Here is a 15,869-nt window from a genome sequence, read left to right on the forward strand (position 1 = left end):
GGCATCAGTTCATCGAGGCGACAGATGACATCCTGGGGTATCTCATACCACAGGCGCAACAGCAGGTCTTTCAGTTGGTGTATACTTCAGGGCGGTGATGATATAGCAAGTCGAATCATTAATGTTCAATTGGGTTCATACCCGGTCTGTCTGGGGGCCACAGCATTAAAGCAAATTTACTGAGATTTTCCTCGATCCAGTCGTCCACAATCCTGACAGTGTGGCATGGTGCACTGCCATGTTGGAATAGGCCATCACCAGCAGGGTGAACTGTTGATATGAATGGTTGAATTTGGTTTCCAATATGTCCAGGTATTGAGCAACTGTCAGGGATTGGCATACTGCAATAGTAGGCTACAGTATGTCTCATGACAACATTGCTCAGCCCATCACACCTCCTTCACCAGCCTGTCTCTGCCCAACAGTGCAACCAGTTGTCATAGCCTCCGAAGGTAATCAATCGGTGTACACAAGCTCAGCCACCGATGTGATGAACCAAAAAACTGGATGAAACTGAGCAGGCAACCTTTCTCCAATCATCCACGGTCCAGAGTCGATGATTTTATGTCCATCTCATGTGCTGCTGTCTGTGGAGTGAAGTCATCATTGGGGTACAACTGGGTTTTCAACTCCTCAGCCTGATGCCCAGCAGTGTTCACTGAATTGTGTGCAACAAAATATTACCCTGGTCACCACTGTTGCACCTTTGATTTCTCGAACTGTGGTCACTCCGAACAATGCATGGCAGCCTCTGCTATCCTCTGGCATCAACGAGCTGCTGTCAACACGACTGAACAGTGTGTCATTTTCCCATCGTCAAACCACTTTCAATATGTGCTCCCAACAGCGATTCGAGAGCAGCCAACAAACCAAGCCGTTTTAGAGATGCTGGTACCAAGACGCTGTGCCATCACAATTTAATCTCTATCAAACTCTGAGAGATCAACCACTTTTGCCATTCTGATGCCGGAGACACAATTAACAGAGAGGCTATAGACCTACGCTGCATATTCCAAGGGCAATAAATGTTCCCGGGTCAGGGTGGTCATGATGTAATGGCTCACTGGTATAGAAACAGAAGGTAATTATGATAAATCAAACCACGTTTTATTACAAGAGTATGAGGAGGTTAGAAAAAAAATGATAGCCAAGGAAACACAGTTCACCTCAGTTGCACTTTCAAATTATTTCTACCACTGAGATCACAATTAAAATGATAACATGACACATGATACTGTTCAGTTATAACTACTAAAAACAGAATATTCAGCATGAAATGGAGAATAAACACACCAAGATCTAACCACATAATACATAAATAGGAAGTGGAAGGAACTGTTATGTTTAAATTATGATCAATCACAAGGATTAATAGCACTTATTTTATTTTTTACAATGTAACAATATAAAGTTTTTCTATACATATTACAACAATGTTATTACTACAGTATATGTTTACAGATATTAATGCCCATTTTAATAGAATATAATCTCTCAAAAAAATCAAGTAAATAAGCAGCCACAATATTCAAATCTATCACAACTTCTAGACATGAACTATTGTTTTTATTACAAGACAAGAACACAGAAGTAGTAACAAAACAGAGAAGTACACAAGAATAGATTACATACAACCCTTGTCCTGTTTCTCTGGAGTTGGGTATGAAGCGAGATGAATCTCCATAGTGAGTTTTTTTACGAACGGATGCTCTTTCTGAAGTCAAACTCATCAGAGGAGTTAGTGAGATGAAATGAATGACGTGATATATGAGAGTAGGAAGGGAGAGGGTGAAACGTGGTGCCAGACCATAGCCTCCTCCTGTCCAATAGCACCAAGTGGTCTGCTCAAGGCTTAATGTCCCCATCCAATGGACAAATCGCCATCAACAGCGACATATGCCCTCACTCCATCTGAATACTGTGGAGCAGTCTGGAACTTAATCTAGACTTTTGGCACACAATCTAGTGATAAGAAATTGTATTACAAACCATTACTCTCATCACTATTCTGTATTGAAAAATAGCTAATCACAAAGTTTATACAAGGAGTAATTTTAATACCACCTATTCAATACAATTTATTCCACTATTATGTGGTTAAATACACATAGAAATTACCAGAAATTTGAATGGTACATGTTTCGCCCACTATTTATTGGGCATCATCAGCCTCAATTAATGTTAAAACACACACTGGTCTAAGGATTCATAATAGTTTACATAAAACGTATTGATGAACATTTACAAGTGTTGATACTGTGGATGAAAAATGATTATAGCACAAAAATATTGAATAAAACAGAACTTATACTAAAAACATTTGAAAAATTGAAATGTTCATCTAAAAGTAATTGTCACATATTGTTTTTAAAAAAATAATCCATGTCTGACACTGAAATGGATCTTTTTGATAAAAAGCTTGAACAATATACATATCACGTTTGGAAAACAGAATATCAAAACTAAGGCGTCACAGGACAAGAACAAGACAGTTAAAAGATACAGTATTTGATCATGTTTGAGCCCAATATTTAAAATTAGAATGAAAATATGTAGTCAAATTGGAGGCGGTACAGATTAAGACGTCTTGGAAAGTTGGATAAAAGTCGTAGTATGTCGTGAAGTGCTAAAAAACATCTAAGAATTTGCCGAAAATGCTGCTAAAATTATCCAAATAAAAGAAGGTAGGTCGGACGACAATTTAGTGTAACCAGAAAATGCCTCATGTAGACGTGGATATCCGTAGTACACGATGTTGTCAATTCATTCTCAAGATGTAACGTATGTCCTAACGTATCTGCAGCGTTAGTCTGTTTGAAGTTCCTACTTCTAGTGTAGCATCGACACTGTAGACAGAAGACTTTTATCCAACTTTCCAAGACGTCTTAATCTATACTGCCTCCAATTCGACTACATATTTTCATCCTAATTTTAAATATTGGACTCAAACATTATCAAATACTGTATCTTTTAACTGTCTTGTTCTTGTCCTGTGACGTCTTAGTTTTGATATTCTGTTTTCCAAACGTGATATATATATTGTTCTTTTTTTTTTTTAATCAAAAAGATCCATTTCAGTGTCAGACATGGATTATTTTTTTAAAAACTATATGTGACAATTACTTTTAGACGAACATTTCAATTTTTCAAATGTTTTTAGTATAAGTTCTGTTTTATTCAATATTTTTGTGCTATAATCATTTTGCATCCATAGTATCAACACTTGTAAATATTCATCAATACGTTTTATGTAAACTATTATGATTCCTTAGACCAGTGTGTGTTTTAAGATTGATTGAGGCTGATGATGCCCAATAAATAGTGGGCGAAACATGTACCATTCAAATTTCTGGTAATTTCTATGTGTATTTAACCACACAGTAGTGGAGTAAATTGTATTGAATAGGTGGTATTAAAAGTAATCCTTGTATAAACTTTGTGATTAAGAAATTGTATAGCACTACCTCTCCTACCCTGCCAGCCAACATTGTGATGGTGCAAATTTTTTTGACCAACGGGTCTTGAACCAGCTAACCACACTGTCAGACCATATGCACTTGACATCTTAATGATCATGGCCACCAGGCAGGTTGACTACACAGGAATATCTTAGCTAAAATAAAACTTCTAAACTATTAATTGACATGGGTTTTCTTCCACTAAAATGAGATCTGTGTCTCAATCACAAACAGGTATTTTATATAATTTTCCTCTTATGCCTTACAGTTCTCACACAAGACCATCCTTTAACTCCTAGAGAACTTAGCTCTTTCGTACAAGGACCAATATATTTCGATCATTAAAATACCCCTTAAAATTGTTGATAAATATACATAATATTAGTAAAGATATGTTCAAATTTGATGCATATAGCCTATTTAAGACTGCAGATTGCAGAGAAAAGGTGGAAGAAAACCAAATCACAAACAGAATAGATAAGATACATTTTCTAATAATCTTACCTTCAAATTGAATTTGTTACTGCATATTTTCCAAGACATTGTTAAAGATTGTAAAGAAATCTTCTTTTAAACAAGGCAAATAGTGTAAAAGTTATGAGTAAAGTCAGTTTTTAAGAAAAATGCTCAAATACTGAGCAAAGAACACTAGGAGCAAATAATAAAAGTACTGTGATTCAAGTCCTTATAATTACTAATTACTGTAAGAAATGGTGTGCTAATTGTGTTCTAAATTTGATGTTCATTTAATGTTGCAGTAAATCTACTGACATACTTATCTTGTATCTACAAACTCTTAAAATCATGATGACTATACCAAGTCCTTGGGCACTGGATATAGGCATCTAACAAGACATGCCACAAAGCTGACCATTAATACTCAGCTGTCTGATATATTAAGGAACATATTGTATGTGGTTTTATGACCACTGAAAAGTCTAAGAAGGGCAAGGGTGAAATATTATACCATCATTAACCTTAACTTCAAGCAAATTAAAACACTCATCTCAATGCCTGATGGAGCTGAATCAAACCACAATTGATTACAGTATTTTTGGAAATACCCTTTTTCTGAAATTATTATTGAAAGTAGCAAGAAGGAAATTAGAGAAAAGGGAAAGAGACCAATTGGAAGGCCGAGAAGAAGGTGGACGGATCAGATTTGGAAGAACATTAGAGAAGCTGGATTGGATGTGGTGGAAGTAATGGAGCAGGAGAAGTGGAAAGACAGAAAGGAGTGGAGGAGGCTTGTTAACCACACCCGGGCAATGATGATGATGATGATTATTCAAAGCTGAATGTCCTCAAGGAATTTTCTCATATATACAGTATTTAATCATAAAAGATGAGATGCCAGAAAGTGTGTGATCGCCAATAGCCATGGCATTAAGGAAATTTGATGGGAATTCTATTAGGAAGATGGCAGCAATTATTATGCCAATATTGTTTGCATCAACAAAGAAGGAAGAAGAGGATGCTTTCTAGATCCAAATATGATAATGGAACAGATCAGTTAGCAGGCAGTTTGTATTAACAAAAAGGAGGGTTTACACTAGCCTTGCACACATCACTTAAGTGAGAGATATAACCTACTTACTAAGGCATGAGTGGTGAAGAGTTTCCTCTTCAGAGGTTAGGTAGCAGTTTTCAAATGGGTAGAAACCATGATGAAAGAAATCTGCATTATGGCCGATCAAACAAAGGAAATCTGTAGTATCATTTTGGAAGAGTCAACAACTGTATGACAATTTTTTAATATCTGTCTAATTCAATTTTTGTACAATTGAAAATTACTTATACCTTTTTCTTTCTGGACCTTTGCAGTCACCCACATTGATTGTACGACAATGTATAGTTTTTCCTCATTATCATCAAGAATTCCCAGTTCAAATAACCTTTCTTACAATTTTCATGTATCAAAGCCTAATAAAAAATGATACTGGTCTGCATTGGTAGTAATTCACATGTAACTTGTAATATCCTGATTTTCACTCTAAAGTATGAATCACTGTGTTCACATGTAATTATATGCTCACAGAGATTTGTGATTATCTGTAGCTTTAGGTTCCATGTTCTTGTTAAGATACCTATTTTTCTGTTATGTTCAAGTATTTTTCCATCTTTATATTATATAGTTTCTAAAGATGTAAATATTAAATTGTTCTCCCTTTCTTAAAACTATAGTTAATCAATATTTCATTAAACATCTCTGGCAGTCAGGTACAAAGTTGGAAATAATAAAATTCTTGATGGCTGAGAAGAAAAGTGTGATGCTGGCAGAGACATGCATTCAAAATCCTACATTTAAACCACTTTTACCAGCAGATAATTAACATATTCACTCTTTGCATGAAGAGATGTGTGGGACAATTGGCTTTGACTATTACAATACCATTCTATCTATTCCAAGTGTGGTTTTGAGTGGCAAGAATGAACAGGGGGTAGAGGGAAAATGGAAATGAATCAGACTTTAAATTTTCTTCTTCAGAAGAGGGCAGCACCTACATTTATGCATACAGTGTTTAGACAGTAATCACCATTTAAATATTAAACATGTATTCTTTCACCCAAAACAAATCAGTCAGTTAAACTTCAACTAAGAAATTTTCTGAAAAAAAGGGAATAATTATCTTGAAGTTAAAGGAGGAATTGCGTAGTGTATAACTGTATAACAGATGGCCATCTTTTATATGCATACGATGCTTTTTAAATTAAGTACTTGAAAATATTGAGGAGTACCTGGGGCACAGCATTAAACAAGGGTGGGACGACCAGATAGCAGGGATCACCACACAAACTGGCCTTACCTGAGCAGCTATTGGCAGGCTCAATTACATTCTGCAAAACCTGCAGGTGCCAATGAACCAACAAAGAAAGTGTATGACTCGTGCATTTTACCAGTCACAACATACGGGCTTGAAACAGTTACTTTCACCGCAAACAGCGTGAACTGCCTCCGAGTCAGTCAGAGCGAGATGGAGCGCTCAATGCTTGGAATCAGCCTTAGAGATCGAATCCGAAATGAGGAGGTGGAGGTCAAGAGGACAACTGAAGTCGTTGACATGATGGAGCAGTTGGCAAGACTGAGATGGGCAGGCCACATAGTGAGGAACACCTCAAAATGACCAAGACTCTGATAGAGTGGAGACCACAGGAGTTATGAAGGAATGTCAGAAGTCCACCTGCTAGATGAAGGAATGATATCCATGCTGTGCTGGAAGCAACAGATTCTCACTGCCAAAAAGAAGTCACTGTGGAAGGGAAAGGAAGAGGAGTGGACATCAAAGTTAAGAGAAAATGATGTTCTCTAACAACATGCCATACACAGTACATAATTTTTCCTTACTGAACATTTCATCTTGTATTTCGAATGAAGATACACTGATGTTCCACTGTAATATGTACACAATTCATATCTAACGAAACAGAAGTTTGTAGCAGAACCTCATCCAACGGTCCAGAGCATCAGGAGATTGCTTAATTCTGAGTCAGTAGAAATATCAATTTACATCAAGCAACTCAAGTCACAAAGCACAATGATAATTCAATCATTTATCCTCTCCATCATTGGGGTGTATCTCAATCATAAAAATAACTGACTACCTACTCACACTTACCATCTCTCACCTAATGCATATTTAAAAGGTACAACGCGAACATCTCACCTCCAAAAAATGAAAACGTACTAAATTACATTCATTTCACACAATTCTAAAAGGAGTCTGAAAAAACAGTCTGCATGAGCAATATTAGTATAGCAGTAAGCTACCTTGTAAAATATTCTGGAATGTCACATAACGCACCATGTCATTATTCTAATGGAAGAATGTTTACCATACGTCACTTAAATTGAGTTCTCATTTCTTTTGGCTTCCCAACTTTTACACACCATAATGTTTGTACTCTTCTACTCACAAATCACTCCTGAGGTGACGTTAAATCATTATCACTATCAAGAAACTCATCCAATGCTTGAGGATCATCTGGTTCCAATGTAACCTCTTCAAGTGATGGTCCTCGTTCCACTGCCCTTAGAGGTACTGATGTTGCTAGAAGTAAAGACAAAATAAGCAGTGCATTAAGATAAAAGCACAATTTTTTTTTTTGCTAGGGGCTTTACGTCGCACCGACACAGATAGGTCTTATGGTGACGATGGGATAGAAATGTGCTAGGAGTTGGAAGAAAGCGGCCGTGGCCTTAATTAAGGTACAGCCCCAGCATTTGCCTGGTGTGAAAATGGGAAACCACGGAAAACCATCTTCAGTGCTGCTGACAGTGGGATTCAAACCTACTATCTCCCAGATGCAAGCTCATAGCTGTGCATTCCGCACTGCCAACTAGCCCAGTCACAATATATTTAAGGGAGTGTAAAAAATAATTACGAATCAGCTTGCTTTTGGGTTTTCGATGCTGTGATAGGGATGCGCTAGGACTTGGAAAGAAGTAGCCACTCTCTTAATTAAGGTAGAACTCCGGTAGAGAGTTGTTCTTCCGAGTGAAAATAAGTATGTTTTATGGCCATTTCATAAACAATATATATCAACTTAGTGTTGAGCAGAGCATCGTATAGTTGTCCTAAATTGTATACATCATTTCAATCAATCAATCAATCAATCAATCAATCAATCAATCAATCAATCAATCAATCAATCAATCAATCAATCAATCAATCAATCAATCAATCAATATACCGGGCGAGTAGGCTGTGCAGTCAGGGGCGCATGGCTGTGAGCTTCTATCTGGGAAATAGTGGGTTCGAATACCACTGTCGGCAGCTCTGAAGATGGTTTTCTGTGGTTTCCCATTTTCACACCAGGCAAATGCTGGGGCTGTACTTTAATTATGGCCATGGCTGCTTCCTTCCAACTCCTAGGCCTTTCGTATCCCATCGCCGCCATAAGACCTAACTGTGCCGGTGCGATGTAAAGACACTAGCAAAAAAAATTAATCTTTTCTTAAATGATTTCTAGGAAATAGGAAATTTATCCAACATTTCTACTGATAAATTATTTCAATTCATAATTCCTCTACCTATAAATGAATATTTGCCCCAACAAGCTTCATATGATGGCCTTTTCTACTTTTAAAAGGTCCATTCAAACTTATTCATCAACTAATGTCTTCCCATGCCCTCTCTTCACTGACAGCTCAGAACATTCCAAGCAGCTCATCTCCTTTCTCCCAAGTCTTCCAATCCAAAAGTTTGCAACACTACATTTTTTTAACACTACATTTTTGTCAGAAATCACCCAGAACAAATCATGCTGCTTTCCTTTGGATCTTTCCCAGTTCTCGTACCAAGTAATCCTGGTGTAAGTCCCGTACACTGCAACCATACTCTAATTGGGTTCTTACTGGAGACGTATAAGCCCTCTCCCTTACATCATTACTACAAACCCTAAATACTTCTATAGACCTAAATATAATTTAGATTCTAACATGTATAGCTAAAGCTGCATTGCCGAAGTCCAATCTCAATAAAATATGAGCCCTAAAACCGCAGAAGCACTGTACCACTAAGTAACATCAAAATATCAAGCTTTTAACTGAAGCACATGTGGCTCCCATGATAACTTACTATCAAAAAGGAGCCCGAGGAGTCTGTGTTTCTACACTATTGCAAGAACAACATTCTCCAGATAAAACTCAGGATGGGGATGGAGAATGTGCTTTCAGCAGAAATGGACATCAGAAATATTATCCAATAAAAACTAGAAATCATGTTCTAATGTCCACTGCTCTACTCTGCTTATATGCTTATGATAGTTGCTCTGCAACTGATCTATAAGCTATAATGTAAGACAAAATCGTCCACACAGAGTAACTGTTTCACTGCTATCCCCACAATAGCGACAATACCATTAATGGAAATCGCAAACAGACTGGCACTCAGAACTGATCCCTGAGGGACTCCATTTCTCTGGAATTGGTAGTAAGAATATGCCCTCACTACTCGGACATGGAATAAACAAGACAAGAAATTTTCTATAAACATTAGCAAATTTTCTTGGAATTTCCACTGATGCAGGGTTGGAAGGATGTTATAATGAATGTGGTGTCATAGACTTCGTTTAGATCAAAGAAAACAGCCACCAAATACTGTTGAAGAAAAGTGTCCAGAACAGAAATCTTCAGGCATACCAAGTGGTCACTGACACTTCACTAGTGAACTTTTAGATATAATTTTAGACCTTTAAACTCCAATTTGACGCAAGTTTTATCACAAATTGTATTAGTTAAACTTAGTGTTTTGACATTATTGTATGTTGTTTTATCATGTTAAGGTTCTTCAGCACTGAAGATGGCCTCTAATAGAGGCCAAAACCAGTACTGCTAAAGGTATTAGATACATCAAAATACAACAATTGGCTTTAAGTCGCACCATCACAGATAGGTCTCATGGCGACGAATGGACAGGAAAGGGCTAAGAGTGGGATGGAAGCGGCTGTGGCCTTAATTAACCCTCCGCCGGGTGCGCCTTCTCTTGTAACATGGAGGGCGCGCGGCGCACTTCGTGCGCCATGCAGTTCTTCATTTGAAAATGGGTTTCTTGTTTACTTATACCTGAATATTTTTATTTAGGGGCGTTCTTAAATAGTTTATTCATATATTTGAACTAAAAAACTCTATTTTTTATTTATTTGCTGATACAATGTTATGCTAACTTGGCCATCGTATTATTTACAAAATCAATAATATAAGTTACCAAGACAACGTTTTAATCTTTAGATATCGTTACTTACGACAGCACAACTTTCACAGAGATAGTTAATCTTAGCATGCTTCTTGCAAAAAAACTTCTTTCACTGATCACACACTATGGTCGTGTTGACATTCTTTGCTCGTCCACAAGCTTGATATCTGCCTCGTTTTTTCTGGGTATATTGCACAGGTTCCTCCACAACTTCTGCACGGTACCTGATGAGAAATGTCCTTATATCTCTAGGTATGCTTGGCATCATTGCACGGACACTCAGTTGCTCTTTCATCAGTTGAAGAGCTAGATTCCTGAGGTAAATCCTCCTCCTGTCTTTAGCGTTGCTCTCATTGAAATGAAAAACAATTTGAGAATTTATACCAGCCATATTCTTCAAAGCATAAAAGATCACCAAAGGCCATCTTTTCATGATCCTTGCCATTGTGTATGATGCACACATCTGATCCACGGTATCCACTCCCCCTTTAGTGGCATTATAGTCCAGAATGATATGCGACTTACTTGAGGTGGCGATTGTGCCTGTGTCATGCATGGTAGAGAGTAATATTACAACTTTGTTCTTTTCAGTAACTTGAGATACTAGAGTCAAATCTTTTTGGTAGCCGAATACTGATGATCCTACCTCTCTACATTTTTGGGGCAGGAATTCAGCTGGTAATTCTTTCTTGTTTTTCTAAGAGTTTTAATACATGTTATGCCCTTTTCAAGTAACTCCTATGCTAAAGGCACACTTGTATACCGTTGTCCATAGTCAAGTTTCGGTTAGTACCTTTGATTGGGTCCACTAATCTGTGGACAATTGCAGATGGTGTATTTTTTACAGAGAAAGGGCCATCTGGCTGCTTGCCACAGTATACTTCTATGTTGCTGGTGTAAAAGGTTTTAGCATCACAGAGTGCAAAGATCTTCAAACCATATTTTGCCGGTTTATTCGGAATGTACTGTATGAATCCACATCGTCCTCTAAATGGTTCCAGTTTCTCATCTACAGTGACGTACTCACTCAACCAGTAGCTTGTTTTACAGTTATTAGTAAACCTGTCAAGCACATACCTGATAGGAGCAAGCTTGTCGGTTTTCAGTCTTTCAGCTCTGGTTTCCTTCTCATCAAACCGAATACAGCGAAGAATAAAGAGAAATTTCTTTGCACTCAAGCAAGCACGGGGAATTTCAATTCCAGCCCATCTGCAGTCCAAAGTTCATCGACATTAGTGTGACTTAGTTTCTTCATGCCTAGTAAGTACAAGACACCAAAGACTGCCATCATTTCACATCTCATTGTGTCCTTTGCGTCTCTATCTCATGAGTACTGAATTTCATCCCGATGACTGGTTATGAATAAGTTAGTGCACCTAACAATTTCATCTATCATATCAGAATCTATGAAAAGTAAAAACGCTTCAATTTCCTTTTTTAGATCTCTGTACTTTTGAACTGGCATGGGCAATTTCTTCTTCAAAATGTTTTTGCGTTTAGTCCTGCATGCAGTAGAGAAATCAGTTTTCCTCCATTTTGTTTCCTTGTCTTTTCCTACAAAATATAAACTTGATACAGCCTCACCAACATCATCATCGTTATCGTCACAACTCTGTTCTGAGTCAGTTTGGTGGTCACTAAACTGAACTTCTTCATTCTCTGCATCAGAAAATTCACTGTCACTGTCTTCTTTGCTTGAATCAACTAGCTGATCATCTTGCAAGTTGTTTAGAATTTCGCGGATAGCCTCGTCATCAATCAGCTCCGAGCTGAAACAATTACTTCTATAAGTATGATATTCCTAATTCACCACCGAGTTGAAGGTTACAGAGAGATATCTCAAGTGTGTTTTCATCTACATAATGAAAAGCACAACAGATTTATCATAAGTCCATAGAAACTGCAAGAATTTCAAATGTGTTTGATTAACAAGCTTTAGAGCTTAATGTATGACAAATAGGCCATGCTAAATAGATATAAATATTAAATATGAATCAAAGAGTATTGCCATAAAATGTATTAGTAATAGAAATAAACATAAAGACAAAAACATTAACAAAGGTACTTGGATAGTTTTACTTACATGATCAGGCGCGCGGCACACTCGGTGCACCAGTGGTGTATTGGAAAGGAAATGTGTTTCTAGTATGGCGCCAAATGGAGCTGCAACAAACACGCCTTCAACACACGACAGCAGACATTCCACTGGAGGAATAGGCGGGCTAACAAGAAAATAGCGCTTGTCCCCTCCACATACCCTGTGAAAAAGGCGCGATAGAGTGCGCCAGCGCGCCCGGCGGAGGGTTAAGGTACAGTCCCAGCATTTGCCTGGTATGAAAATGTGGAACCACGGAAAACTACATTCAGGGCTGTCAACAGTGGGGTTCAAACCCACTATCTCCTGGTTGTAAGCTCACAGCTGCACGCCCCTAACCGCACGGTCAACTCGCCCGGTACATCACAATAAATCAAGTACTGATTAGGTGGAAACTCCAGGTTTATAAATGTGAATTCAATATCCTCTCAAACAGCATACACAGATAGTTAGTAGGATGTCTGTAGCTCCCTGCATACTAAGGGTCTTTACTGGGCTTAAGGAGAGGAACTGAAACACACCTTTCAACCAGACTGCCGGACTGAGTGGCTCAGATGGTTGAAGCGCTGGCCTTCTGATCCCAACTTGGCAGGTTCCATCCTGGCTCAGTCCAGTGGTATTTGAAGATGATCAAATACGTCAACCCCGTGTCAGTAGATTTACAGGCACACAAAAGAACTTCCGCGGGAGAAACTTCCGGAACCTCGGCATCTCCGAAAACCGTCAAAAGTAGTTAGTGTGACGTAAAAACAATAATAATATTATTGATAATATTGCTCATTAAATAAAACAACGTCATAACTCAAAAACACCTTGTTTTGAGTTATGCATACCAGTGTAGGTCACCTATGGCCGTTGGCAATACCAGTGTAGGTGTTATCGCATCACTTTCAACTGGCAGAACGTCATAATTTGAAGTTCAATGACGCGGCCAGAAAGAGCAGATGTGTTATTCTTTCCCCTTCTTCATTTGGTCCTTGAGCGCGCAGCAATACCATACCATTTGAGTTGCGATCTTGGCACTGTGCGGAAGGCATGTGCTTGCGGTTGTGCAAGAGTGACATTTGGAGTTGTGACACCCTTCCTGTGAGGAAGGTTAGTATATTACATTATATAATCTCCCATGCATAATGTATTATTTAGACTTAATGCAGTATGCACTGCAAATCAACCCAGATTATGTGTGTATTATAAGGAAATATGACATTCTTGCTCCAAGAGACAGTTATTTTATTTGCACTATTTCACATTCTGACATTATTGCTACAAATCAATGACATCATTTCAGGTAGAAATAAAGGTACTAAATGGTATTATCTCATTCTTGCTACAAAGAATGTCTCTTTTTTAAGAAATGACATCCGATTATTTTCAGTTATGCCGTTGTTGTTAGAATAAGTCGTACCCAGTGCTGAGATAGGTCAAGGTTATTCTTTATTTTCTCCACTGAAACACTTCTTTCCATCTCTGTAGACCATGATTTCTCGCGGTAAAGTGCTCCTTGAGCTAGCCCTCGCTGATATGGAAAAGGAGGCAATTGCGAAGGGACCGGATGGAACAAAGCAATGTTTAATGTACGTTTCTACATCTTTAGAGGAGCCAGGTATGCATTGCTCTTAAAAGTAATTAGTAGTACAGTTATTCCTTTCTCTGTTTTGATCCAAGAACTTTGAGTTGCCCGATTCCTGCATCTGAAGCTTCGACAAAGTATTCAAGTTCTCGTACTTCTGGTGTCTCTCCTTCCAGATCTTCATCTTTCTGTACATCATCAAATACATCATCAAGTAGCATATCTTCTGAAAACTATAATGACATGTTTAATGACAAAACGTATTCTCCCAAGGATGATGGTGAACATGATAGTGAGGACAGTACTGATACTGCTATTTCTGGTGTGCCTGAAACCCCTGGAAGAACCAGTACTCCAGCTTAAATATCTCCAGTAACAAACACTGCGTCCTCTTCCACTGACAATAACAATGCTTCAATAGCCGGCATGCAGGACACATCGACCACCATATTAGTGAAGTCCTTCAAAGATAGGTGTGAAACGGCAGAGAAATGTTGCAAAGTGGAAGAGAAACCTTTTGAAGAAAGCAAGAAATACTGGACAGGCATAAGGTACAATCCCAGAGGCAGATGAAGGCAAGATACAAGGAAATCTGCAAGCTTCAATGCTCATTAAAGTTCAGTAATGAGCGTCGACTGCAACCATTTTCATCTTACTGGTCATTAGGTGATATAGATGTCCAGCGGCAATTCACTGCCAGTTCAATGAAGCCTATTGTTCCTAAGTATTGCTATACTCATGTTGGAGGCAGCAGACCTCCACGGCAACATAATACTGCATTTTATTTTTGCCTGAACGGTGAAGAAGTTTGCGGTAATAAAGTCGTGAAGATTCGACTTGAGGCAGATAAAAGAGGAAAACACGGCAAACAGAAAACATTGGATCCTTGTATATGTGCAGGTATTCGGCAGCATACTGGAGGTATACCTAAAATTTAAAGCCATTACGTCCGGGCTAACACTTCAAGGCAATTTATAGATGGAAGCAGGTCACTTGCTGATATTCACAGAGATTATGATGCCGTCTGCAAAGCAAAAGAGGAACCTCATGCGAGCTATGCAGTGTTTCATATGTGTTCACGCAAGAGTACAATTTATCTTTTTTGGTGCCTAAGAAGGATTTATGTGCAACATGCGTTGCCTACAAAAACTCTGATGATCAAGAAAAGGAACATCTGAAAGCGAAATGTGATGAACATTTGGTTGAGAAAAATTTGTCCAGAGCAGAAAAGAAATGTGACAAAGACAACATTGACGGTACAATTGCAGTATATGACCTTCGGGCTGTTGTGCAGTTGCCAAAGGGTATGTTTCCGCATTTTATTATAAATCAAAACTGAATGTCTTAAACTTTACTATTTATGACCTCACAACAAATTCATGTGATTGCTAGTGTGGGATGAGTCAAATGGTAATCGGGGAGAGAATAAATTAGGTTCATGCGTGTTAATGTTTTAAAGCAGAAAGCTAATTCAACTGATGGTGAAGTTATCTTCTACTCTGATAACTGTGCGGCCAACAAAAAATAAATTTATGTTGGGCCTATTTTTTTTTTTCAAGGTGCTTTACGTTGCACCGACACAGATAGTTCTTATGGCGATGATGGGACAGGAAATGGCTAGGAATGGGAAGGAAACGGCCGTGGCCTTAATTGAGGTACAATTAAGGTAAAAATGGGAAACCACAGAAAACCATCTTCAGGGCTGTCGACAGTGGGATTCGAACCCACTATCTCCCGAATACTGGATACTGGCCGCACTTAAGCAACTGCAGCAATCGAGCTCGGAGCCTGTATTTTTATGCTGGTTGTTCTCTTGAAATAAAGTCCATAACTGAACCCTTTAGGTCCATATTGAGGGATACCTACCTTCCTTACCTATCAGCAAAGCTCATGAGATCTGTCTCTTGGGTCGTTTCGGGTTCTTCGTCACTTGCTGAGGTAAAGGTAGGGTTCATTAATTCTAATCTATCTACTGGAATGAAAGGTCTATTTAAAAGATTCCTATTTATTCAGGGAAATGAAGTAATTTACTTTGTCAACGATGTCATAGT

At 38.3% G+C, this 15,869-nt stretch overlaps 1 protein-coding gene across 1 annotated transcript in view; it reads right to left on the minus strand.

Moving 5' to 3' along the window:
• Positions 1 to 1,166: 1,166 nt before the first annotated feature.
• Positions 1,167 to 15,869, minus strand: part of Dysb (Dysbindin) — a 53,432-nt gene continuing 38,729 nt past the window's right edge. The window contains exon 4 of the mRNA XM_067150199.2: positions 1,167 to 7,507. Coding sequence (XP_067006300.2) covers positions 7,377 to 7,507 — 131 coding nt within the window. The 3' untranslated portion in view covers positions 1,167 to 7,376. The remainder of the gene's footprint in view (positions 7,508 to 15,869) is intronic.

Source organism: Anabrus simplex, chromosome 6 (genome assembly GCF_040414725.1).
Source record: "Anabrus simplex isolate iqAnaSimp1 chromosome 6, ASM4041472v1, whole genome shotgun sequence".
Classification (NCBI taxonomy): domain Eukaryota; kingdom Metazoa; phylum Arthropoda; class Insecta; order Orthoptera; family Tettigoniidae; genus Anabrus; species Anabrus simplex.